Source organism: Amphibalanus amphitrite, unplaced genomic scaffold, assembly GCF_019059575.1.
Source record: "Amphibalanus amphitrite isolate SeventyFive unplaced genomic scaffold, NRLGWU_Aamphi_draft 001396F_arrow, whole genome shotgun sequence".
NCBI classification, from domain to species: Eukaryota; Metazoa; Arthropoda; class Thecostraca; order Balanomorpha; family Balanidae; genus Amphibalanus; species Amphibalanus amphitrite.
In genome coordinates, this window is record NW_024882889.1 from 124,504 (window position 1) to 151,257 (window position 26,754).

General features: G+C 46.8%; 1 protein-coding gene across 2 annotated transcripts; it reads left to right on the top strand.

Annotated features, from left to right (window-relative positions):
- Window positions 1-26,754, top strand: LOC122372758 (ankyrin-3-like). Of its 2 annotated transcripts, XM_043350314.1 has the most exons (17): window positions 1-389; window positions 3,359-3,519; window positions 4,996-5,196; window positions 12,323-12,593; window positions 13,219-13,394; window positions 13,693-13,818; window positions 14,663-14,728; window positions 15,146-15,322; window positions 15,683-15,895; window positions 16,665-16,874; window positions 19,852-20,073; window positions 20,415-20,525; window positions 20,720-21,148; window positions 21,452-21,596; window positions 22,571-22,728; window positions 22,920-23,025; window positions 24,366-26,754. In XM_043350314.1, exons 1-17 carry the CDS (start codon window positions 257-259, stop codon window positions 25,601-25,603), a joined length of 4,143 nt encoding a protein of 1,380 aa, XP_043206249.1. In that variant the 5' UTR covers window positions 1-256; the 3' UTR covers window positions 25,604-26,754. The 2 variants fall into 2 exon arrangements, with proteins under 2 accessions (XP_043206249.1, XP_043206250.1); XM_043350315.1 differs by lacking the exon at window positions 14,663-14,728 and having other exon boundaries at window positions 17-389.

A 26,754-nucleotide genomic window follows, 5' to 3' on the forward strand; every position in this document is an offset into this window, starting at 1 on the left:
AGTCGTTAGCGGGGGTTCGGCTCGCGCCCAGGTAGCTATACTGGGGCTCTGCAGAACAGTGGGAGTTAGGAGTCGTGACATTCAACAGTGCATATACCTTTAGGGACTGGTAGGAAGGCTTAGTTTGCACTGAACGTTGTAAAGTCTGAAAATCTAGTTGGTGAGTGATCGTTAATAAAACATATTGCATACTCAAGACTGTTGTAGCAGGTGGACGATATATCTTTTTAGATAATTCGCATACAGTATCCCAGTCATGGCGATCACGAAGGCGACTCGCCGGCCCTCTCAGAATCAGAGCCCCCGCACCAAGGGCAAGGGCAAGGGCAGTAACACAAGCAGCGGCAGCAGCGGAGGAAACCTCTACACACACTCCAGTCCGCCCAAAGGTGAGTCGCCTAATTACTTTGTGGAATGAAATTTATCAGCGCGTTTGTGACTATGATTTTGATGTAGTAAACCATGTTCCTCGGTGAATTGGTAAGTGTATTTTAAATGGTACAGTACGACTGACGGCTTGCTGCCGGGCCTAGCTTTTTCCGCTTTGCGAAAATATTTTGTGTCGTATAATTAGAAAACAATACCTGCATTTAAATTGAAAGACTTGATCAGCCAGTTCCTACTGTCAGTGTGACTTCAGTGTAGCTAGAGTGCACTTCACATGAAAACACAAAACTCTGGTATCTGACATAGGTTTACTTTCTGGGCGCTTGTTGCTTGGTTGGTCAACACATAAGTCATACCAGCACAGGCAAGCATGTCTATGTCTTGTCTCAGTGTATTATTCTTAGAAAGCTCGAGAGTATAACGGACCGTCTCGTCTTTTCGTACTCAAAAGCTGGAGATGGAGTTCATTCCGATCTTGATGTCTACTGAACTGATTCAAGAAGTGCCCTTTGTTCTAACCGTACGAATCAAGACGACTGTCTATAAACAGATAAGACAATGGTCTTGCTACTATGTATATATGGTGTTGACACTATCATGTTAACTGTCCACCAGGTTAACACTACCAGGTTAACGTTAACCCTCGCACGACCAGGCCATTTCTCATAACACGAACGACCAGGGGGGGGGGTTGTTACGACCCCCCCTGGCGTTTCGAAACGGAAGGTCGTAGAGCTTAGCGGAAAAATTCAACGGATTGCTCTCAACGAGATCTCGCGATTGGTGGTATATTTTTTGGTCATAGGTCAACATTTGACCTACTTATGACCGGTCAAAGGTCAAATTTTCCGAAAAATCGAACTTTTTCAACTTTCCGCGGCGATTGCGGCAAAACGGTGGGAGATATCGACTTGAAACCTTCGCTATCGTGTTCCATGATCAATTCTCTATCGTTTGGTATGTATTTCGTTTCCCTAGCTCTAAAAATGGCGCGTTGGGAGCGCCGGAAGTCGGCAAGGTCACAGTCGGCGGCAGAAATTCGAAAAATCAAAATTTAAATTTTTGAAATCTGATTGTATTTTTGGATTTGGGAGGTCCATTTGCTCCCTATAGAAGCTAATATTGCTGCATATTCCCATTGAGGTGACAAGAATTAGCAAAATAGTGGTTCGGGCGCTTTTCAAAAATAGTACCGGACGCTGTTCCTCTTGTGACGTCATAGCTCTGTGACCTGACCTGACCCGGTCAATTTTCTTGCACCACACGATAGCCAATGCTTGCCCCAACATGCATGGGAAGTTTCATCATGATCCATCAAACAATGTGGGTATCACCGGCAGAAAACCTAGGGATTCGGCGCACACGTTTGGTAACTGTCGGCCGGAGGCTGTACCTCTTATGACGTCATAACTCCGTGACCTGACATGACCCGATCTTTTTTTTCGGCAAAAGATGCGCAAAGGCTGCCCCAGAGGGTATTGAAAATTTCAGCCCGCTACGACAAGCCGTTTAGCGTGCACTTCGAAAAAACCTCAGGGGGGGTTGATACAACCCCCCCCCCCCTAGGCGTTCTAGGGTTAAGACACTTGAGATCACAACTTATTCGAGCAGCATAGACCTAGTGGCGGATCCGGGGGGGGGGGGGGGTCAAATGCCTCTTTCACAGAGCCTGAAATCGATGAAATTTTGCTGTTTTTTATAGAATAGAAATAAAACTAAACTGCATTTGCTTTAAACTGCACGACAGCGCATAAAAAATCGAAACCCAAGGAATCTTTTTGTAATTTCGAGAAAATTAATTTTTCGGGGCTAGCCCCCCCCCTCTACCCCCGCAGCGTCCAATGCCATCTTTCTGTGTCCACATTTGCAGACACTCGGCAGAATCCAATCTTGTAGCTAACCTTATATCAATATCATAGTTTGACTATGCCGTCGATATTAGGTGGTAAAGATGAGCATAAAGCATCACAGACTGAGATAATTATAAGAGCTAAATGACTTCAGCCACGGATGAAATAAAGGGCCTCTGAATACGAGTGTTTTCTTTTCTTTTCTTGTTTTGAGGTCGTAGACGACATTTTGCAATAAATGCGATTAAAATATCATTGTATGGTTGGATGATATACCATGGATGATATAACACATCTCATTATTATCTCATATTATTATCTCATCCATGGATATACCTACAAATGCTATTTCACGAAAATCAAAATAAAATGTTTAAAAATATGAAATACAGTGACATGTGTTTTTTTTTTTTTGTCGCTTGCCTGGCGAGGTCCAAATGTTTGATGAACCTATAAGTCGATGCAAACTGCTAAAAACACCATCTGCATGGAGACGACCCATTCAGGAAATTTGAAATGCAATATGCGTGCTCATTGATCTCATGCCTAAATTATTGTTTGCGCACCGAACGGTAATGTGGTTCAACCATGCATATCGAACATCAACAAAAATTCTATAGTGCGAACTGACAAACATGTCAAACTGTCAAACATGTGCACCATAATGTCATGTTATTGACATGCAGGCCTACCAAAACTAACCACGGAAACATAAGTCTTGCGATCTTCCAGCAGCAGAATGCTAAGAAAGGAAAACACACAGGGCACAGTCAACGGCAGGAAAGTGGGATTGTGGGCTAGGGACTGGAAAGCGCGTTCAATATTATTAGGCTCGATCAAGTACTGCTAATTGAATATTGCCGAGCTCCAGCAAGCGCTATGTTTATTTCTATGTTTATGAATTATGGTTATGTTTATGTAATGCACTTATGACTGCTCACGGGACGACTGGGTACTTATTGCACCGAAAACGCCGTTGAAACGGAACAAGCAACCAACCAACCAACCAACCAACAAAGCAACAATTAACAAACGGTGTCATATTTACGCACCAACCTTAGTACTGCTGAGTGAACACATTATCTGACATCCATCTCAAGCTCCTCGTCTCCGTTTTCCAGTGCTGCCGATGAACTCCTCCAACATCCGCCAGTGGCTGAAGGCAGGGGACCTGGAGAAGCTGGAGGACGTCATTATCGACGGACAGGGTCAGAAGCTGCTCAAGGAGTCGTCGGCAGACGACAAGACCAGGGCGTTCCTTCGATCGGTGCCCGACAGAATTGTGAGTTATCATCGTTTGAATTCATTAGTGTGTATTGAAATTTAAAAGCATGCGTGAGCTGTGGAGTATGGAAATATCGCGTTGATTACATAGGGCGTCTTTTTAATGTGTCGGGTCGATTGCATTTGGCTATTCAGATACTAAAAAAAACTTGATTAGACGTAATAACGCAGGCAAACGTGTGAATATGATGCAAGTTTACCTTAGGCTAAACCGATTTCTTGATGCTTGAAATAACTAATCTCAGCGCTTGAAATTGCACCGGCATTTTCTTTTAAATGCTTTGGGCTAGAAATTATTAAGAAAATGTTGTCGATCTTGACATACATGAAGTATTTGATGTTTAGGAGAGTAGGAAACTATCATAGAACTTCATTGAAAAACTTGTACTTACCAGATCGATTACTAGAACGTAATCGATCTACAATCCTCTCTATTCAGACAAATGCTTGGAGCCTCTCATAGCTCCCTGCAATAATACCAAGCGGCCATTGTCATCGCTTTTGTCGGCGAGCTCCGTTCGTGACGGGCTGAGCGGCGGGGCTCACGCGAGCTCCCCGATACCGTCCTTGTTGCGTGCAGGCACCCACGAGGTCGGTCCGGCGCCGGGGACAGGCAAACATGTCCACACGGGCCGAGTAGTGTCCACACTGACTCTGAAAAGGTCGCCTTCTGGGGACTGACGAAATCCTCATTAGCGGAGCTGATGGATTATGATGGCGAGGAGGTGTGGCGAAGCCGTGGCTGCGTGCATAAAATATAATCTGTTTGACATGTTTGCCGCGATATTATCAGGAATATTGAGTGTGATGGCAAGTAGGCGCATGGTATGACCAAAATAAGGTCATCCAAGGTCGTACAAAACAAATAGCTCGGTTACAAAATGACTGTTGTGACTTCAAAATACGACCAGTTGCGTGACGCAAAATCTCCAGTCGTATCGATCGAAGAACTGCGTGATCCTTTCAGTTTCACTTCACTTTCACCTTGAAAACAATCAGAGAAAAACAAAACTATAAAAACAATAACGTTTTCCATCATATCTAACCTTGTGGGACCCTCGACTAGAGCACACAGAAATGCGCTGAATGATCCAATGCTCGAAATAATATATTTACAGCCAGTGGCGCTCTCTGGGTGAACTGGGATGTGCAAAAACAATTTTATGGAATATTTAAGAAGCATAAGAATAAGAACTTAACAAATTAGTTGGACGAAATTGTTACCGTTCTTTCTATCATTTTAGTGCCTATCATATTCTACCACATCTCTCCGGGTCACTCATCTGACCCAACTGACTCTCTCCCTCTTTCTCTCTCTCTCTCTCTCTCTCTTTCTCTCTCTCTCTCTGTCTCTCTGTCTCTCTCTCTCTCTCTCTCTCTCTCTCTCTCTCTCTCTCTCTCTCTCTCTCTCTCTCTCTCTCTCTCTCTCTCTCTCTCTCTCTCTCTCTCTCTCTCTCTCTCTCTCTCTCTCCAGTCCAAGATGGACGCCATTCACAAGGTGGTGGAGGAGGGTGACCTGCGTCAGACCAAGAACCTGCTGGACCGCCGCAAATACGCCATGTCGCGAGACAAGAACGGTGTCAGCCTGCTGCATAAAGCTGTGATGAACGGACGAACAGAGGTCGCCGAGTACCTCGCCTCCAACTACCCGGAGATCCTCAACCTCACGGACGCCGTAAGTAAACAGAACTAGTTGTGTGTGACTTATGTGTGAGGCAACGTGAGCGTTGCCAAACTTTTTGACCTGTAAATCTAAACATTGCGTTTTGTGATAAATGCATGAAATAATATGAGTGTTTGTGAATCGAGCATGTATTAAACCGTTCGCAGGGGTGTAACATAGCCAACATACATTTAATGCTTACAACATGATGGGTGCAAGGGGCTTATCAAATTGAAAGGCCAGCTTCTCGAAACACTTGGGGGTCAATGCCTCGTTCTCGGTAAGCCAATTACTGGTTAACATGGCAATCATGATCATAAAGCGCCACAGTCTCTGAAAGCGACATTACATACTTGATCAAAGGAAACATGTTCCATAAGGTCTAAGACGATTATCTCTACAGACATGACACGATGACATTGGGAACATCTTCCTGGCAATGTCAGCTATCGCGCGGTGCGTGCATGATAAGACCCAAACACCATGTTGAACACTTGAAATCACCACGGCATAACATATTCTGGAAGTCAAACGCACGGGGTGCAGACTAAGCCATCGATTCACCCTAAACAAACAGAGAATGAGCCCCACCCCACTCATCACCGGCCATTCCGGCCTTGCGTCGCTCCCGACGTCTGTCGGCAGGGAGCCGGCCGCGACGCCGAGCGCCACAGCCGTCGTCGGGTCGTCGATTTCGACGTGACGACCGCTGACAGTGCGTTCGTCCGCCGACAGGAGACGGCTGTGGTCACTCTGCGTCGCAGCCGGCGGCCCGAGAGGCAGATGGCCGCCTACCAGAGACACCTGCTGCGCATGCAGAAACGACGCAGCAGCGTGGCGGCCGCCGGCGTGGAAGCTGCTGCCGCAGCCGTCGCTGCTGCCAATGCTGAGGGTGGTCCTGATGGTGCGGTTGGAGGAGAGGGTGCCACGGGGACGATTACACCTCAGACACCGGCGGTGCACAAGCAGCCCGGTCATAATGCTCGTCCGAAGGTGGTATCACACTGGGTGAAAATGCCGGGAGAGGAGGAGAAGGCGGGAGAAGAGAAGGCAGACAAAGACAAGAAAGAAGAGGGAGGGAAGAAGGAGAAGAGAAAAGGAACCGCAAAACGGGTACCCACAAGCAAGGGCAAAAAAGGTGACGCTTCGAAGAATGAAAATGAGAACAGTAAAGAAAAGAAAAAGAAAAAGAAGCCAAAGAAGAAAGTCAGAATGAGTGACGACGCTCCTGAAGTTGTGAACGCTGAGAAGACCCCAGCCTCCAAGTCCAAGTGGGCCGGCATCCACGCGGCTCTGCGGCTCTGGCACCGGGAGCCGGTGCCGCAGGACCAGCTGGAGTCTGTGCCCGTCTCCGGGCCGGGCGGCGAGGAGCGCCACGTCACTCTGCGCCGGCCACCTCCACTCACAGTGGCCTTCGAGGGCCTGCCGAAGGACGCCGAGCTGCCGTCCAAGACAGCGGCCAGGGCGGACGAGTGGCGGGCGCTGGCGCACGCCTCGGCCGTGGGGCCGGCGCAGTCTGCCCAGCTGGTGGCCTCTCTGCTGTCCGAAGTGGTGGACGAGGAGTCGGCCGAGATCCTGCAGGACGAGCTGACGGACGAGCTCGCCAGGAGGCTGGTGGAGAGGGTGCTGGACAGGGCGCAGCTGGTCGCCTACAACCGATACGAACACGCCGAGGCGGTCAAACATATCTTTCTCAGTAACATGGGGAACATTGTGCCGGTCGAGCAGAAGAAGTAAACAAGCGAAAGTGAATGCGCCTATAAGACGTCAGCGCTTGGAGAATGGCGCCAACGGCGCATGTTATCCACAAACAGCCGGTCAGTTGGACCGCCTTTCAATGCATATTATATATTTATGGAACAGCCATTGCGTCATAAGAGCTTACACGAAGGTGTGGAACTGAGAAAACCTCATTTAGGACACATAACATATTTGGATTTGTTTAGAATCTCAAATCCGAATAGTTATATTGATAGATGTCCTATTCTAAACTGAGCTCGTTATGGTCCGTCGAGGTTGAGACAGCATTTATCGATACATATTTGCAAACTCCGTCCGATATACCTGTATATTTCCATACAGACGAACCTGAGGAAAGATTATTTTCAAATAAGTGAGCAAATATTATTGCACATTGATACCAATGCTAGGGCAGCTAGATGTTACATGGAGTCCCTCGATGAAAGCTTTATGAGGTCGTGCATTAAAAGACACATGCAGGCAAGTGTGAAAGTATGTGATCTTTGTATTGCTGATTAGCCGATTGCTTGCTTGCATCTCTATTTATTCCGAGACATTCATTACCACCAAATGCTTGCTTAAATGCTTATTTTTGCTCGCTGTTGGTGAAAAATAGACTCTATAGGCTTTTTCTAAAAGAAGCGTCGAGTTAGCTTACACGAGGACATCGTTTACTCGTTAACACAGGGTATGCTTTAGCAAGACACTTAAAGGGACTATCCCACCTTTAACATGGGGTTTGAGTTGAGATAGCCAAGTTTGCGGCGAGGTTCAGAAACCACTATCTATCTAGGTTGCAACCCCCGCGGCCTCTTGGTGTTGAAGAAATTCGTTCCCTTCATTTGAAAATGGGCCTTGTACAAGGCCCTATCTTCAACATGGAGCGACCGTTAGTGTGACGTCACCTCGTTTAGTCATTCTGATTTAAATGGGTTTGTTCGTTGAAAAATCGCTTAAAACTTGGTCTGAACTTTGTTGTGGTGCCTACAGAGTAAAAAGAATCAGCTTTATGACAGTAATGTGGCCTGGGGAAGGAGGTAATTTTGGGCTGTGACGTCACATATTTGAAAGTTTGTGTTTGGAATATGGGAAGCCTAAGATGTTTAATGAAAAATAAATGCCAGAACCGTGTTCCTGGTCATCCAATCTATAAAGTCGGGCACAATCTAACTGGTTTTAACAACATTTTAGAAGGTGGGATAGTCCCTTTAATCGATTGTACAGGCTAGTAAGGTGTACAAAATAATGCATGTGAATTGCGTTTATAAATAAGCTGTTCATCGTTTTCTTTTGAGTTTCATACTTTATCGTAGATGCTTGTATTCCCTGTTGAGAATTGTATATCGTAAGAGGCTTAAGCCGTGTGATGTTTTAGACTATCCGCTTGCTTACTATACTTGCATATGTCTGTCCAGTGCCTTAGTGGGTATGTGTGTATGTGTGCGCTTTGTGTCTTATTCTATAGCTGTGTATATTAAAAAGTTCAGTTTTGATAATAACTACCTGCTTATATTGGGCATATAAGGTAAAGCCTGTGATTATTGACAATAAACACCGTACTTACCTACTCTGCTTGCACTATTCAACTGAGAAAATCACTCAACATCAAACATAAATGATACAAAGGCTTAGCCCATAAAATACACACCTACGCTGATAAATCTGTTATATATTTTTTCTATTCAATCTTACGTTTTGCGCAAAACACAACCAGGAGTGCGATTCATCGCTTTCGCATCGCTTCACGTCATTTTTGCCCTGCCCCCGTCCTACCCTATATCGTTCGGCATGGGGGTGGATACCGGTCAACGAACGCACGTGTTTACCTGACGACGCCATCGGCACCGACGGAACGTCACGCGTCGACACCGTCAGGCTCGACGACACCGGGCGGGCGACACACTTTGGCCGGCTGCCATGGAAACCATTCAACAGTGAACAATGCGCACCCGGCGCTCGCCGCCGCACCGCTATAAGAACCGACAAGTTTCCAGACGGACGGACAATTGTCGTCCGTTCTGGCTTCAAGGGCAGGCGTTATATTATCGAGGCCGATATTGCACCTATGCTATGGTGCAGAATAGCGTCGCACATTTTTTTCTTTTCTCTATAAAGCCATCAGAAATTACGATAAGCAGCTTGGATCGAAAACTTATTCATTTTACCAAGTATATCTGTATAGTTTTCACCTTTTTCACATCAAATGGCTGTAGATTGTAGACGCTCTGCAGGCTTTATGTCAGCAGCAACAGAAATAGCGACTAGGACCAGCCTTCAATGATATTTAAAGGGACATAGTGTTTGAGGTCATATGAAACATTAATTCTACATTAGGGCTGCAGCAGGGTGTAGAATGAGCGATTCATTCGAATATGATATCGCATTTACGGAAACTCTGCAAAATGTTTCCGCCATCAATAGGTACCAAGGACTTCACAAATGCTGCAACGTGTTTTCGTGCAGCTTGCGGCGTCGTTCTACGTAAAGCCAGATAACGTCTACCGATTCATTTTGCGATAAGTGGGTGCAAAACACAGACATGTAAGGATAAAACAACGGTTAATTGTCGCATTTCAAAAGCTTATTGTGACGAAATTCGTCAATAGAATTGCAGTTTGTTATGTGACTTAGATGAGCACTGAGTTGTGCCTTTTATTTAACCCTCGCGGGCCCGGGGGGCGTTTTTCGCCCCCCCCCCCCTGGCGAATATTTGCGATAGCTCCCGAACGCTTAGGGATAGGAAGGAGAAACTTTCAGGACCTTTTTTCCCATCAATTTGACATCTTCTGAAGTAAAAAATTTGGACCTAGCCCCCTTGATAACGTCACAAGGTCCATTTTTCTAGACCCCTGCACGGCAAACTTCGGCGTCACAGACGCAAACTTCAAATAGCTGCTAAAAATAGAGTTTTAGAGATAAAGACAAATTACGAGCACGGTTGCGTTGCGTTTGACCTAGAGAAAAATAGGAAAACAGTTTTAGTGACCTGAGGTCAGAGGTCAGGTCAACGACCCCGAAATGTGGTTTTAGTTTTTCGCAAATAACTTCGACAAAAATGGTCCTAGAGCTACGGCAGTGGTACCATCGCATTCGCCTTGTCAGGCCGCGTCGAATGATATATATTTTGTTTGGAAAAGGTCAAATTTTATGTTGACCTCAAGTGACCTCGAATGACCACTGGTTGACCTTGACACATGAAAGGTCGTATATGATGGATTTGTATCCGCTGATCACGAATCTGGCATCTATTTTCCTCTAAGCCTTCATTTAGAGCTTCCGGATTGCAAAATTGTCTTATTTATTATTACTAACTTGAATCAGTGAAATAGCCTCTAGCAGGGATACTCTTCTGTGACCTTGACCTTTGAGCAACCTTGTATCGTAGGATGAACCACAAATAGGGAACTGATAAGCCTCAAAACATTTCAAAACATCTTGGAAGTTAGCACGCAAAATATGCGAAAAGTGCCAAGTTTGAGGTCAATTTTGAGCGTGACCTTGACCTTGACCTTTCACTTTGAGCACATTTTCAGAATCCTCAGATTCTCTTCTTTCGTTTGACAGCCAATTTTGCCGGTTTGATGCAGCCTGCCGTCCTCTAGAAGGCTTACTTTGAAATCACTACACATGTGGCGGTTTTTGCCTTTGACCTTGACCTCTGACCTTGAAAATTGACCTGAGGTCAAAAATTTTAGGTGCATTAGAATCGTCTCGTAAGGACCTTTCGTTTGGTATCGCTTTTGTTTCCGTAGCTCCCTTATTTACGGAGTTAGACAGGGGGGGGGGCGAAAAATGCCCCCCCGGGCTGCGGTGGTTGGGATTACCCCCGGGCCCGGCCGGGCTAAAAAGAAAACTAGATTGTAATTGAAACATATCGTTACCAATAGCCATGAATGAATAAGATAGGTGTTTTGAGAAAAATGCATTACGGTTAGTTTAATAAAAACATTTAAGAATAAGTCAAATTTTCAACGAAAGTTGCTGTTGCTTGAATATTTCTTCTTCTTATCCTTTTCAGTTCGGGCATTTGAAATATTTGCCGAAAAATATTGAATTATAGAAAAATAGAATAATGCTTTTCAAACGCATTTATACACAGCACAGCAGAGTCGAGGGCTGTTTTCCCATGGCTCGTGCTCACGTGCAGTACTGGCCCGACCCTCCAGCAGTCAGCGGATTCCACGAAGAGACCCTATTGATCCGTGGTCAGTGACCCGTACAAAAGCAATGCATATCCAACGCATGGAGAGCAGTACCGGTCTGTAACCCAATATTGGCAAAGTGGGATTGTTTTATGTTACCTTAAGTAGCTTTACGTTTTCAATGTTTTACGTTTTTCAATGATAGTTTTCGCAGGATGATCAGAAGTTGTGTGCGGGAGCTGCCTTTAAAGGAAAGTCGTGAATCGGTCGTTTCATCAAACTGAGAGAGTGTTACTAAAATAAAATAAAAACTCATCCCCACAAGAGTTAAATTTTGTAGGAGCACTCACCAAAGCACGCACTAAACACGCTTGTGCTTATTCTACACTAAACCCGTGTCAGTAAGGTAAAACACACTGAGCTAAAACGATTATCAAGAAATTCCTCAAACACCGCTGCAATGTTGTAAACAGTAGGGCAACAGCAATACACATAATGGAGACACAAACACAATCAGCCTTTCCAGCAACCCGTTTTCACGTCCATGTGGATAATCGCTTGCAGGGATACCCAATAGCGGGCGAAAATGGCCCTAACGATTTAGCCTCGTTGACCTTGGATCGTCGGCTAGCGTGCTTATGGACCCGGCCCACATAACTATCGCCCTGGTGGCGATTAGTAATGGCTAGCGATAGCGATGGTGATGATCGGAAAACCTGGGCCGTAACTGAAAACGGCAGTTAAACCGTCGTTAATTGCACAAATGAGGCGTTTCGGATGGATGGATGTCAAGCTAATGACTATGCGACTTCGGATTCTGAATTTGCCTTTTCCGATAACATAAAGTGATGAAGTGTTGTCACTGATGCTACAGTTTTGGATAACAACAACAAAAATGCTAGCAACTCCTACATAATGTATGTTCCATATGGTCCATATGTCCACTCCACGATTCCACATCTATTTGTATCTTCACTGTCATGTAATCTAGTCTGAAGCCTGACCTGTGCAGTGACCTGACCTCTCACTTGATCACACATGTCACCTAAACTGTGACCTCACCTATCACTCGATACCTGATCTGACTCCTGACACGCTCACCCTGACCTGACGTCTGACCTGACCCCTGATCCGACCCTTGACCAGACCCCTGATCTGACCCCTGACCCGAACCCTGACCTGACTTCTGACTCGACCCTTGACCCGACCCTGACCTGACCCCTGACCAGACCCCTGACCTGACCCCTGACCTGCAGGACGGTCGGACGGCCCTCCACCTCAGTGCCGCCTCCTCCGACCCTCGAGGCACCTACGACGCACTAGTGCGGGCCGGCGCGGACGAAAAGACTCGTGACAAGCGTGGCAGGCCAGCCCAGTACTATCTGGATCATCCGGATGACTTGGCTCTGCCCACCAAGGCTGAGCCGACCAGCAGGAATCGGCAGCGACAGAGGAGGACGCCGCCTAAAGACCATGTACGAGGGCGAAAACCTCGAGACAATGGTGCAGCTGCTTCTAATGGGGGTGGTAAGTCCAGACTCATTATCAATGAAAAGATAGGCAGCTCCCTGCCACCTTGCCAGTGATAATGCGTGGCGTATTTTTTACTAGAGATGACATATAAGTTGCGGCATTATCTTGAATGCAAACACTTAGGCCTGCTGTAGCTTTTGCTGACGTATCGACCAGACTTTATTTTTCGCATATCAAAGTAGCACGACCATTACGATATCTCCAAAATCTGGGTCGATGTCTTTCGCTCATTACCTTTCCCTGTTTCGCTGGTCGCGTCATGCTCGTGGCACGCGCCACTGCGTGCGGACAAATTGGGACACGCGGCGACCCTGTTACTGAAATGTCATGGCGACTTTATCGATTTGGTATAACGTTAACGTAGCGTAGAGCGCTGCAATTTTAATGCGAACATGATATCGATTTTCACTCTGCCTTGAGTACCTTCCTACTTACAAATGGTTCACAACAGTGCGCAATATTATAGTGGAAAAGAACTTGAACCTTATTGGCGCATCTCATTTCGTAGAACTGCTACCTGATGACATTTCATGCAGTGGTACGATTAGCGGTCATGAAACTTGAAATTCATTCGAACTCAACGCCGCATAAGCCAATACTGACATCCGTCTCGCTGTAGCTGGTGGTTCTGGATCTGGACCCGTGTCCCACGCCACGATCCGGATCTGGATCCACGGCCGGGATCTGAACAAGCTGGAGCAGATGGTGCTGGACGGACATGGCGAGCGTCTGCTGAACGAAACAGCCGGATCGAACCGGGTCAACAAGTTCCTCACTTCGGTCCGACCGCTCATGGTGGGTGGGGTGGGGGGGGGATAAAGAGGAAGGAGAGAGAGTGGAGGCGTCAAGTTGTGTGGGTGGGGGAGGGGTAGGAAGGGAAGAAAAGGAGAGTGTCAATCATACATTGTGTACCGAGCGAGATCACAGACTTCGGTAATAGTGCGTACGTTCAACTACAGTCAAAATGCAGTTTATCATTTGAAATTATGTAAGCGCTAATTGGGAAATTAAAAAACATGCTTTTTTACATTTATCGTCTCGTAACGCACCTGTATCTGGATTATTACAGTTTCCTCGCACGTCTGCGTTTCAGATTCGGATCCGTGAGCTGCACTCTGCGGCGATAAACGGTGACTCGGCCAAGGTCGAGGCCATGACTGAAGGCCAGTCACGTCTGCTGACCTCCAAGGACCAGAACGGACTCACCATCCTTCACAAGGTAAGTTGCATGGGCAATTGTGCGAGCCAGCAACGGCTGAGAGGATCGGTCTCGATGGTATGATTATGCATTTGAGACTTGAGTTGATGAATGTGCTACACTGAAAACAATTTAACCCAAGGCCCGCGAGTAAACCGGTGTTTTGCAGGTACCCCTTATCCGCAACCATTTTTAACCACCCTCCCAGGAGTACAGTAAGGTCCCATTGCAGTGTATTCGTCCCTGCTCTCAGCGGACTTGTTCGCTGACAGCGGTTATATCCGCTCAGAGCAAGTACGACTACACCGCAATGGGACCTAGCACTACTCCTGGGAGGGTGGTTAAAAATGGTTGCGGATAGGGGTACCCGTAAAACACCGGTTTACTCGCCAGCCTTAGGTTAAATTGTTTTCAGTGTATAAAATAAGGTATCAATGCATTACACTTATATCATGCTCGCAGCTTGTTCGTGCATGAATTCATTCACTGCAATTGCAATATTCACTTCAAATCATTTGACAATCAAACATTAAACATAGTTATACATAGGCAAGGCCTGCCGATTAATTAACGACACTACTTGAGTCCATTATAAGCAAACAGCCTCAGCAAACGCATGTACCGCATCTCAAATTCCTCAATACTGACATGAATCCAGCCTGGCTTATTCCTGGATCCAATGGCCTTGGATCCAATAACCAACCATACCCGATGGACACCAACAGCAGCATGGTCTTTGTCCACCGCTCTAAATTTCGCTCGTGACGGACGTGACTGCTGGACGTTAAGTTCCGCTGAATGCTTGTGAGTAAAATCTCATCGACCAGACCTTAAACCGCTCGTGAATGGCATGATACTTTTACAGGCTGCCGGCCTGGGACACGAGGAGATTGTAGAAAATCTGCTTGAAGTCATGGCACCACGAGAAGCTGTGAGTGCGGCTAAGACATTAGAGCCAGAGTTTGAGTGCACTGTGTGGTAGTTCTTGCTATAGAGCATGTTTGATGAGTGCCTACGCTTCACCTGACACATCCTTTATCATTTTTTTTTTATTTGAATGATGATCCATTTTTGCTACCATTTATGGAACATTTTACACTCAAATTGCCTGAAATGTTCTTGCCTTTATCGTGCTATCGTCGTCGTCAACAAACGTCAAAACTCCAGGAGTTGATGAACTGTGCAAAATAATAACTATCACAACATGGAAAGAAATAGTTCTATTAACTGTTCTGTCGACAATAAATATTGTATCACTAAATCCTCTAAATAATTGGCTCTCTCGGCTCATTCAAGGAAGGCGAATAATTGCCCACGTGTTCACAATCTCCCCCTCCGTGTTCGACAGGCGGCGGCTCTTGGCCACCGGACGATCGTCGAAACATCCTTGGGCACCGTCCGAGATCAGAAGGACGAGCCAGACAACGACGGCTACACACCGCTCTTCTATGCGGCTGCCAGCCAGAACAAGGAGATCTACGACCTGCTGGTCAAGGCCGGCGCTGATGTCAACCGGGTCGATAAGGTCAGTGTAGTATGGGGCATGGTCAATGCAGGAAACTTATTGCACATGCCAAGTTGTGTCAAGTGTCAAGCTTGGTCATAGCTATGAATTGGTTACTTTTTAGAGTGGCTGGAATATGTTCAAAAGGAAAATAGCAACAACTTTCCTTCAGCTAAACCTTCAGGATGTTTTTTTTTTTACATTCTATATTGTAGGAGAATAGTTAAATTTACCATCGAATTATAATTTGAATATGCACGAGTAAGTCATTTTTTTCATTACACTTAGCGCTGTAGCTTCGCAAAAACGTACTGCAGTTATAGTTTTCAGCTTTCTCGCCGTCACTCCCAGCCCTGAACACCAGGCCGTCCCTGTTTCCAGCGTAAGAAGACAGCCGAGTACTACCGCGAGCACCCGAAGGAGATGCCGATGCAGCACGTCTACCAGCTACCGGACGCACCAAGAAACTCTGGCGACTCCCTGGGTGTTCCCGATGGACCGAACAGGAGGAGGTCGGTCAGCACCGACCGACACCAGGGAGGTGACGGAGGACCGGCGGCGAAGGGCAAACGGTCCACTAGTCGCCGAGAGACGGTGAGTGTTCGTGTGTATTTACTGAGGGAGATGGGAGGGCCGAGGAATGAGGATGTAACTATTTCGGGTGTCAGCATGGTCAACGGAATGCAGGAGTGACTTGTAGATGCGGTTCATCTTCCACATATATTTCGCTGGTATTCATAGCGTAGCATGGTTACTTATTGCACTCGTCTTACCAATTTGACGGTTAAAAAGCGTCATCAAAGCTACATTTCCCAAAGTCGAAATAGCATAATAAAAAAATCCGTGGTTGAATATAAATTTGCAAACGAAAATGCCAGAATAAAATGCCTTTTAAGTTTGTTATGATCGGTGTCTTTGATTCCGTTACAAATCGCTTGTGGACGATAAGTAAAGAGTTCATCGCTCTTGCTAAAAATGTTAAAACATGAAGGAAAGACGAAATCAAATGACCTCTTTGCGTGTTTTAGATATGTTGGCTCGACTTGAAAATGCACGTTTAAATGCTCCTTCTGCAATGACATCAATAACTATAACTTTATTTTACCTACATAAATCTCACAATTGTCTACTTATCCTGCTGTTGCATCGTAATTCGTAGACTTTAATGCAAGGCAAATATAAAATTAATCAGAGAGCACAATGGCACAGTATAAATACGCACCTTCAAAATGTAACCAAATTGTCGAGTTTGGCACGACATAAATATACAAAAGCACCAAAAACAGAAGTCTCGCTGCTGGAAATCTCCGTGCCCCTCTGAGGACAAATCTCGATGTAACGGTGAGTCTGGCCGACCGGGCAGGACCAGGCCTCGTCGGACGCAGCGGCGGCCGCTCAGGCGCGTCTGTCGGAGCAGGACGTCACGCCGGGTCAGGTAGACGTCTGGATCAGACAGGGTGACCTCGAGAAGCTGGAACAGGTGCTGGTCGACGGTCATGGAGACGCCCTGGAGGGCAAGACCGCCTGGAACGAGCAGGCCCGCAACATACTGAAGGTGGCGCCCACATATATGGTAAGATGGAGGGTGGAGAGAGGTTAGTGAGAGTGGGAAAAGGAGAACGAGAGAGAGAGAGAGAGAGAGAGAGAGAGAGAGAGAGAGAGAGAGAGAGAGAGAGAGAGAGAGAGAGAGAGAGAGAGAGAGAGAGAGAGAGAGAGAGAGAGAGAGAGAGAGAGAGAGAGAGAGAGAGAGAGAGAGAGAGAGAGAGAGAGAGAGAGAGAGAGAGAGAGAGAGAGAGAGAGAGAGAGAGAGAATACGAATAAGGTGATGCAGCATATCTTGTATAAATGCAGGAAAGCCCAAGATAAGGTCAGGACTAAATCATGTAAAAAAGAGTGTAATTTTCAACGTCTCTTTCAAATAAGTATGCATTAAGTGCATCTTATTGAAGCATGACTCACTTGCATACAGATAGGAAATGCATTCTAGTAAAGGCAGCTAGCATTGCATGCTAATTTTACCACTAGATATGTTTCATAATACATTATAACGCAAGTGTCCTGTGTATGGATGTCAGCGACCGCTGTGTGCTTAATACGATTGATGGCTAGTACCTATTGCAAACACATTCAAAGCCTTAATCTAATTCTGCTGAGGCAGTGGATAGCGCTTTTTACCTATGTATGTGATATCCCTCGGTATCCCTTTCAAGGTTGTGCAAAGAAATGTTAACTTTGATTTCATGAGAGTTGAGATCCTCACAAACAGATGATCAAACACAAACAAACAGATCCTCACAATTGGACACGCAGATGCTGCGTGTCCAATTGAAACAATGCATCACATCGTTTGTTCTATTGTTTAGATTAATGAAATGCACTCAATCATGCTTCAAGCGTGTACCGATGCCTGACATGTTATTTGTCATTATGATGATTTATTGCCAATAAAGTTGATACCATACGCCTTCTTTTTTTAAAACTGAGATTGATGCAGCTTTCTCCGTTTGGCTGCACCAGCCATCGCAGGAAGATACCGCGAAGATACTTGCTGCTGTGGACATCACGTGTGACGTCACACAAGCTGACGCCATCAGCCAGATGTTCGCCCAACTGGCGGCCGGCAAAAGCGCCGATGACGTCATCAGAAGCCGGGGAGGTGGAACGGCACCGGAGTCCACCGCGGCGGTCGCTACCTCTTCTACCAGTCATCAGCGCGGTTCTAGTGATAGTGTCAGCGCTTCCAATGATAAAAATGCCACTGCTGAGCTCGCAGTAAAAGGGACATCCCCTCTAGATAGCGGGGTAACTGCTAGTGACCCAGAGGTTGAGGCTCTGCTCTCTGAGGTCAGGGATCTGAGTTCTGGCATAACTGGCTTAGCCGACAATCTAAAGATGCCAGTTTCCGATGTCAGAGAAATTGTGTCCGAATTCCAACAATCTTTAACCGATTATAGGCAGTTGTTTTTGATAAAACAGGATGCGTACCACGACGAACAAACTTTTGATGATGATGAAGCATTGTCTGAAAATGAAGAAAACACTTCGGAAGAGGCATCTTCATCAGAAGAACAAGGTGATTCCGAGGATGCTATGTCAGAAGCCGAAGTTCCAGATGTCCCAAACGACCAGCATGTCGCATCTGATCCTGATTCTCCTGCTTCTCCAATGCCGCGCGAAAGCGCATCCGCATTGGATCCAGAAATCAACCTCCCTGCATACGAAGCGCTCGTGGATAGTTCTGTGGCTGCAGGCATCAATGGTGAGAATCCTGCTTCCGACCGGGACTCCTTGGTGTCGGACCCTGAATTTCCTACTTCTGCTGCTGACAAATCGTCTTTCGAGGATCAGGAACCACAAGATGGGGATGCTGTCCAGGCAACTACTGATGGTGAAAAGGAAGATGTGTCGGATGAATACTCCTCGGAGGCTGAAGATAGCGACTTTGGACTCCGCGGTTTGTTTGCTTCAAGATAGGCATGTGTCTTGTGTCGTTTGTGTTCTACTGTTCTATCCATGCTCAAATACTGTCCGTCAGTCTCCACTCTATACATATGTGTGAATTAATACTTACGTTACTTGGACGAAATGTAAATAATTGGTTGCCGCATATGGGAAAAATATGCGGGTGTTAATGCGAATGCAGAGAGCTTTCACTCCATATTCTCATCGATCAATCGTCCATTGTAGGTAACTTTCAAATATTGTGCTGGCTCGTTTGCATTTACCTAAAGAAATTGATGTCTATTTTTGTGTACATTATTATAATTATTATTATATCGTTTATTCCACTAACCATGATCATCGGGTGGGCGTTACAGTGGAACATTGCCAATTCCGACACGTCTGTTCATACGGTAAACAGTGATGGTTGGTACGTTTAACGGTACTCGTTAAAATTTATCTATAATGGGAATCATGTGAAAGAAAATGAAATATAACTAGATCAGTGTGACGAAGGCAATGTATGCCTTTTTACACGAAAACATAGCTTAGCTATTCAAGTTATGCCGGCGTGTCATAGTATCGTATTACAGAGCTTTATTATCTCAGGCAGGGCTAGCTCAAGTCAAATCTTTGATATACTCTACATGCATCGAGTATATTATCTAGCAGGAGCGAAGTAATTACTGAACGGTTCAACTATCCGCCGCTTATGTATACCGCCGCGCTGTTACCCACCATGCTGTTCCGGAGGACGCGGGTGTAGTGCGGTGCAGCCTACCTGCCGTCGTACTGCACTGGGCTCGGTATACGCGTGTGATACAGGCAGTACCAATACAATGCACGACAGTGGTCTGACCTCTTTGTTCATATACCTACCAAATGCAACACAATTAGAAAGAAATAGATGAGGAGGAAGGCCACAGGTGACACAAGTGATAAAAACACGAAGACAACAAATATAAAAAACATGTCATTACTAGTCCTTTCCCTCAACTTCCCCAACCCTATCTTCCATAAACCTACCTCTCATCTCTGTTTTCCCCTCTTTCTTTACCACCTCCGCGGCCCTGCCCCGCGCTCTCACACCCGCCTGCCGCACCTCTCAGGAGCAGATAGCGGCCATGCACAGTGCCGCCGCGCGCGGTGACGTGGCCGAAATCAAGGAGCTGTCGCGCGTCAAGGGCCCCTACTCCAAGTCGACCAAGCTAGTGCAGTCGCTGGATGAGAACGGTCGCCTGCCGCTGCACCTGGCCGCCTGGTACGGCCACACGCCGGCCATACAGTTCCTCACAGAGAGGTACCCGGCAGGCATCCACATCATCGACAAGGTAACCGGGTCGGACAGGTCTGGCGCACGGTGGGCTTATGTGCGACAGCGCAAATGTAATTCGATTTTACAGATGGTAGTGTCATTGGGAATCGGCTTTAGAGCAGAATACTGGGAAACAATCAACTGACCCGCTTCTTGCTATCATTTGATCATTCGGGATATTGGCGAGCGGGAGTAGTCAAATTATATTTTATTCACTATCAGTGACACTTCATAGTGACAAAAATATAATTTAATAAGGTTCATTCGTTCGTTGTGTCATGTCTAAAAATCAAATGGTTGTGTTCTCACTGATATTCGAAAATTTTACGCCGTGACCTACCTCTCTTTCTTATGCAGGATTCCAGAGCTCCTCATCACTACGCCGCTATGGCGAGTGACTCGAAGAAGGCCAAGAAAAACTACAACTACCTTATTCAGAAGGGAGCCAACGAGAACATCAAGGACAGTGTGAGTAATTTAGACACCTGCCGCTCCGAAAATCGTCCCTTTATGGAAATACCTGACCACGACTCAGTCTGTGGAGTCTCAGGGGTCTCAGTCGCAGGAGAGCAACTCTAAATGTTTTTCAAAGTAACATCAATGGCGCGCTGGGAAATAAGATCCATTTCCATTTACTAACTGTTTCTCGGTCTCCGTTTCAGCGGGGTAACGTGGCCAGCTACTACCTGACCAACCCGTCCGACGAGTCCCGACCACCCACTCCAGAGAAAGGCGCCAAGCTGGGCGCCGCGCCGCGCCCGTCGCGCTCCGACTCGCCGAAACAATCCCGACGCACCTCACGCGCCGCCGAATCTCCGAAACATTCCCGACGCACCTCGCGCGCCGCCGAATCTCCGCGTCGATCGCGACGAACCTCACACGCCGTAGATTCGCCGCGTCGAAGCCCGAGCCGCGGTGCCGACCGTGCCCCCTCGCGGAGCGGAGACAGAGACGACAGAGAGGGAGGACAGGACATGGATATGGACACGGTGGAGCGTCTACTGCTGACCGGCAGAACTGACGAATTGAAGGGAGCTCGAGCCACAGACCCGGAGGTGCAGGAGCTGCTGGATTCAGTACCATTCATAATGGTGAGTCGTGCTGACAGGTCGTGTCGCCTGAGTCGTTGTCTGCATTAGTTGTCATGCAGCTGAAAATAGCATAGGCAAATTTGTTCAATAAGTTTACACCATAATCATAGGTTGATACCGTTTGAATGATAATTAGTTATACATTTCTTATGGAATGCACACCAAAAATTAAGCACGTTTTTTTTAGTGAAGTGTGAACATAGTATAGTTTTAAAGGCATGAACGTTGAACATCATCGTATCATCATCCACTAGCCCCAGTTCCCCAAGCGGTGCATGACGGGCCAACTTGTGTTTCCCACAGGAGAAGATAGAGAGCGCCCACCGCGCTGCGGAGGAGGGGGAGTTCAGAGACGTTCAGGCCCAGCTGGATAGGAGGAAGCTGGCAGGGTCGACCCTCAAGGACGGGGCCAACCCTCTCCACAGGGCAGCCTTCATGGGCAACACTGGTCAGTGGGGCCATGGGAGGGTGCGCCGGGTGCATGTCACGTTTTGTGTTTAGGCAAAACAGTAAGCAAATTGAAAGCCGCTCATTGTTTACATTGGTTTACATTTTGATTTAAATTGTGGACGAGTCTAAAGTTTTTTCGTTTGTGATGATTCTGTCGATGTTATGATCTTCTGTAGTGGACAAGATCATGACACCGTTTTTTTCTTTATTTTTTTAACAACTAAAATCGGGAGGTGTACGTTTCGAAAGCCTAAAATCTTACACCATGAAAAAGACGTACCTACCCATAAGATTGCCTTTTTGTTGTTTATTATACGGCTCGATTGAACAAGCCCTTCGCTATCAAGTAGCAGCCTATATGCATATTTAAAATGGCTATCCTAACTTCGCTACGAGTGGTGCTGGTCTTAGCGTTCTCTCAGCATTTAGAACGTGATTTTAACTACCAGCATATTCAGCTATCAGGTAACTAGGATTTTATTTTCATTTGTCTTATTTTTACTGTTTATGTATTTCTTGCATGCTATGTACCCATACCTCACCTAAATGTTGAGTAATGACTGCTGTAACCGGCTGCAGGTATCCGTTGAATAAATTTGCTCACTTACATACAAGCATGGGTACAGTATGTATAATTATGCATTTTATGCAACAAATGCTTCGTATACAGTAATTGAAGAGTACCTTCACATAAAACACCATTGCCAAGCTTTCTTGGAGCGCCATTCTGCCCCAACTTCAATAATAACTTTACGAGAAATCTCTCCGAGTTTTTCTGACGCTATCGGTCAGAAGTGCACCTAGGAAAGAAATTTCCGAACGTTGTTGTGATTCCACCTCTGACGCTCCCTGTGTTTGTCTTTTGGCTTGTGCAAGCGTTTCTTTATTTGTTTGATTATCTCTTTATTTTATGGGATTTCAGGAACTCGTTAACACCAGCTTTAAGACTTCACTTCATTCCCATTTTCTCAGACGTGGTGCGGTACTTGGTGCAGAACTTCCCCGACACGATGGATGCCCAGGACAGGAACGGACGCACTCCGCTGCACTACGCCGCCGGCAGCCGCGACGGGGAGCATGTCTACAAACTGCTGCAGAAGGCCGGCGCCAGGGACGACATCAAGGATAAGGCAAGCAACAATCAACACGGATAGTGTTTTTGGTAAAATCATGTTGATCTTCAACGTGCTTCACCATCGAGTCCTTTGAAGTACACATGAATGCGAATCCTTACTTCAAATAAGTCTAACTGAGTCAAACGGAACTGATTCAAGCTGCGTCTTGAGTTACCCTGTCCTGACCTCACCGTGCCGTTTCCCAGCGCGGTCGGGAGCCTCAGTATTACGCCGACCACCGCGGATCCCTGCGCTACACCACTGTCAGTCAGCAGTCGGATAGCTATGACGACTCAGAGGACGAGCATGACGGTGAGTCCTTCATGAACACACTCCCATGCATGCTTGTAATGCGCGCCTATTCACTAACGGGAAAAGCTGCTCACGTTCAATGTCGGGAGCCAGTCAACACCAGCTGCTTTTATATTCGCTGTCATGTTGGGCTATGTCGTGTTGTAAAGGGAAATGTCTGCAGCGACGGTTGAGTGTTGGAAAATATTTAAATGTTTCCACTTTTACATATGTGCTGTCTGTTTTATCTGTTCACTGAATGCTCTCATTGCCAATTCGGCAAAGCTTCAGCTATTAGATCACGTTTTCGTCGCATGTTTATCGTTACCTGTCCACACGTTTCTAATCAGAGCACATTTTCTTAAATAAACAGTTTAAGCAGTTTTACACCAACCACGCTTCATGTCAAGTAGTTCACAACCGAAAAAGTTAATGCGCTGGTTAATGGCCAGCACCAACAAATTAAGAAATGTTCACCCATCACAGGGGGCCAGCCGTTTTGAACGAGCCTCCAAGATTCAAGTCCATTTATATTGTAAGTAGTACTTCATAGCACCATAAACTCACAAGCGTGTCCAAGTTTACGCACATGTACATATTTGACAAACCTTTAAAAAAATAACGTTTTTATTGCATCTTCTCCTCTTGCAAATGAAATGGTTGTTCATTTGGGCTCCAAACTTTAACAGTATTGGTCGATACATTTCGGTCAAAGGCAACGAAGCCTATTATTTTTAGCTTCAGGAGCATTCTAAAGGACATTTGCATTAAAAACCGTTTTTTTTTAAGCCTGTAAGACCTCAATGTAAAATGGCGGCGCTATCTGCGAAATACCGCAGGGGGTGGATGTCCAAACACCTCTCCCCCGGGCCCGGCGTGAGTTGATATAGGTATTTTGTTGTCTTGTTGTTTACTGCCGGTCCTCCAAAAATAGGAGCTACCTGTAAACTAAATGGATTATGAAACGGCTTTTGTCTTTTGATGGATTACACAAGGTGTAATAGAAAGTTCACTTTCATTGACTGTCATTATTTAGAGACATACATAAAAAATCCTCAGATTCCAAACACCCAGTTATTATGCAAGACCTTGCTAAAGTAAGACTGAAGTGCGATGACATACTTGGGGCTCTGTTGTGATTAAAATCATCGCAAAAGTGTGCGTAAAAAATGGTGGGACAAGTTCCGCATGCCTAATGCTGCAGCAACACGTTTGAAACAAAACACATTTTAGATAGCCTTACTTCGCCCAATAAACGTCCAACCCTGGCTTCATTCAAACATTGCTCAAACATCAAACAGCCAGCGCATCTACCTTCAACTGAGCCTTCGTCCAGACGGCTGACCCGAGGCCCTTTTCAGCGGGGGCGAATCGACGCGACTCTCACGCAGATCGCCGCTCCAGCGCTGACGGACGCAGCTCGCGCGTCGACCGCCGCCTCAGCGTGGACGACCGCGGCTCGCGCAGCGCGAGTCGCGTGTCGGCCTCCGGAGCTGAAGTCGAGTTCACTGAGGATGCCTCGGACGCCGAGGTGCGCGAGATCGAGACCGCCTTCGAGAAACTGCAGCGCTCGAACGCCACCTCGCTGCTGCGCAAGCACCTGACGCCGGAGGTGCTCGAGCAGGTGAAGCGGCGTCGCACGCGCCACGGCGCCACTCTGATGGATGTGATTCGCTCCGGTGTGGAGAACCTGGACTCGGGTGTGGGAGTGTACGCGCCAGATGGTGACGCGTACACGGTATTCGCGCCGCTGTTTGATCCGATCATCGAGGAGTACCACGCCGGTTTCGGACCCAACGACCGCCAACCGCCGGTGACGTTCGGCCATCCGAAGCAGCTGACCAAAGTGCTCGGTAACCTGTCGCGACTGGGCAAGTACGTCATCAGCACACGTATTCGGACGGCGCGCAGCTTGGAGGAGTACCCACTGAACCCACTGATGACCGAGACGGACTACATCGACATGGAGAGGGAGGTGGTCAAGGTGCTGCAGGATCTGACCGGCGACCTGGCCGGAACCTACTACCCCCTGGACGGCATGAGCAGCAAGGACAAGAAGCAGCTCATCGAGGACCATTTCCTCTTCAAGGAGGGTGACCGGTTCCTGCAGGCTGCCAACGCGTCACGGCACTGGCCAAAGGGTCGCGGCATCTTCCACAACGCCGCCAAGACATTCCTGGTCTGGGTGAGCGAGGAGGACCACCTGCGCATCATCAGCATGGAGCAGGGCGGCAACGTCACCAGCGTGTACGCGCGACTCGTCACCGCGCTCGTCAACCTCGGCAAACACCTGAAGCTGCGCCGGGACCGCCGTCTGGGCTCGGTCACCTTCTGTCCGACCAACCTCGGCACAGCGATCCGCGCCTCGGTGCACGTGCGCCTGCCGCGACTAGGCCGCGACCGCGCTCGTCTGGAGAAGGAGTGCGCGCGCCTGGGTCTGCAGGTGCGCGGCACTCACGGAGAGCACTCGGAGAGCAGTGAGGGGGTGTTTGACCTGAGCAACAAGCGACGACTGGGTCTGACCGAGATCGACGCTGTGACGGAGATGTACCAGGGCGTGTCGGAGATTATTCAGATGGAGAAGGACGCCAAAAAGTGAGTGCGGTGGTCGCGAGAGACACGGGCAGAAGAGGTGATTGATAGACAGGGAAGCATCAGGATGTAGTGTGTACGTGCGTTTATGAGTGTGCATTCTAAGAGATGGTTGGGCTCGAGAGACCGTGTCTTTTCTTTTGTGAGATTTGTCGACCTGTCGACCTTTGTGTTTGTGTTTCGTCTTGTGACGGTTTCAGAAGAGAATAAAGTAGCGGTATGAGAGATCGGTAACCATGCACTTGTTCCTGTGTGAAAAGGTGATTACTGTTGTCTAATAACGTTCGAAAGTGGCGGTAGAGTGGCGATTATGAACAACAATAATTATCAGCTCTCAAGTCGAAGAGCAAGTGACCGAGAAGTTGTTTTCATTGATCTGCAACGGCAATGAAAACGTAGCTTTAACGTCGATATAATTTTAATGAGTTCGGTTATATGTAGAATACAACTTGATACCGTCTGCTCAGACTAATAGTTATGAATCGGAAGAAGCGAGACGGATCTCCGAATGGTTATTTGTGTCTGCCGATTTGCTGAGAAAATGTGGGCTTGAGAGCAAAGTGCAATGCCTATTTAGACGCTCTGTACGTTGCATTGTATGCTGATGTGGCATGTGGATTTGGCTGTCATACCGAATGGGACTACATGGTCGTATTGTCCAGCCGTTGTGATGTTTGCTTGATACTATAGCTAGATCCCTAAACGCATTGAACTATGCAAAACTAAAACACTCTATCATATCATTAAGTTAGCGTCATCCTCTATCGTAGTCAAGCTCATTGTCTTGCTTCTTGGAAAGCTCTACGCAGAGGATGCGGTGCTTCTGTCAATAGTTACAATGTAAAAATGTAGTCTGGAAGGCGAGCAACCGATTGAATATAATGTATGCGCCCTGTTAGAAGTGCAAGCCTGTCGCTAGCTTCGTTTGTATGCAAGGTATCTTTTGGTTTCCAATTCAAATGTAACGGTATAGCCTCGCAGCAATAACACAAACAAAATACTTCGAAAGATAAAACCCCCTCCTGTTCATAGTACGTAGTGTATTTCACGTCATACTTATGACTATTAGCTTGACGTACAGTTTGTCATAGTGGTTGTGAAATGTGAATGTGTAGCAATAAAATAGTTGTGGTCTTCAATAAACGAACAAGGGCAAAA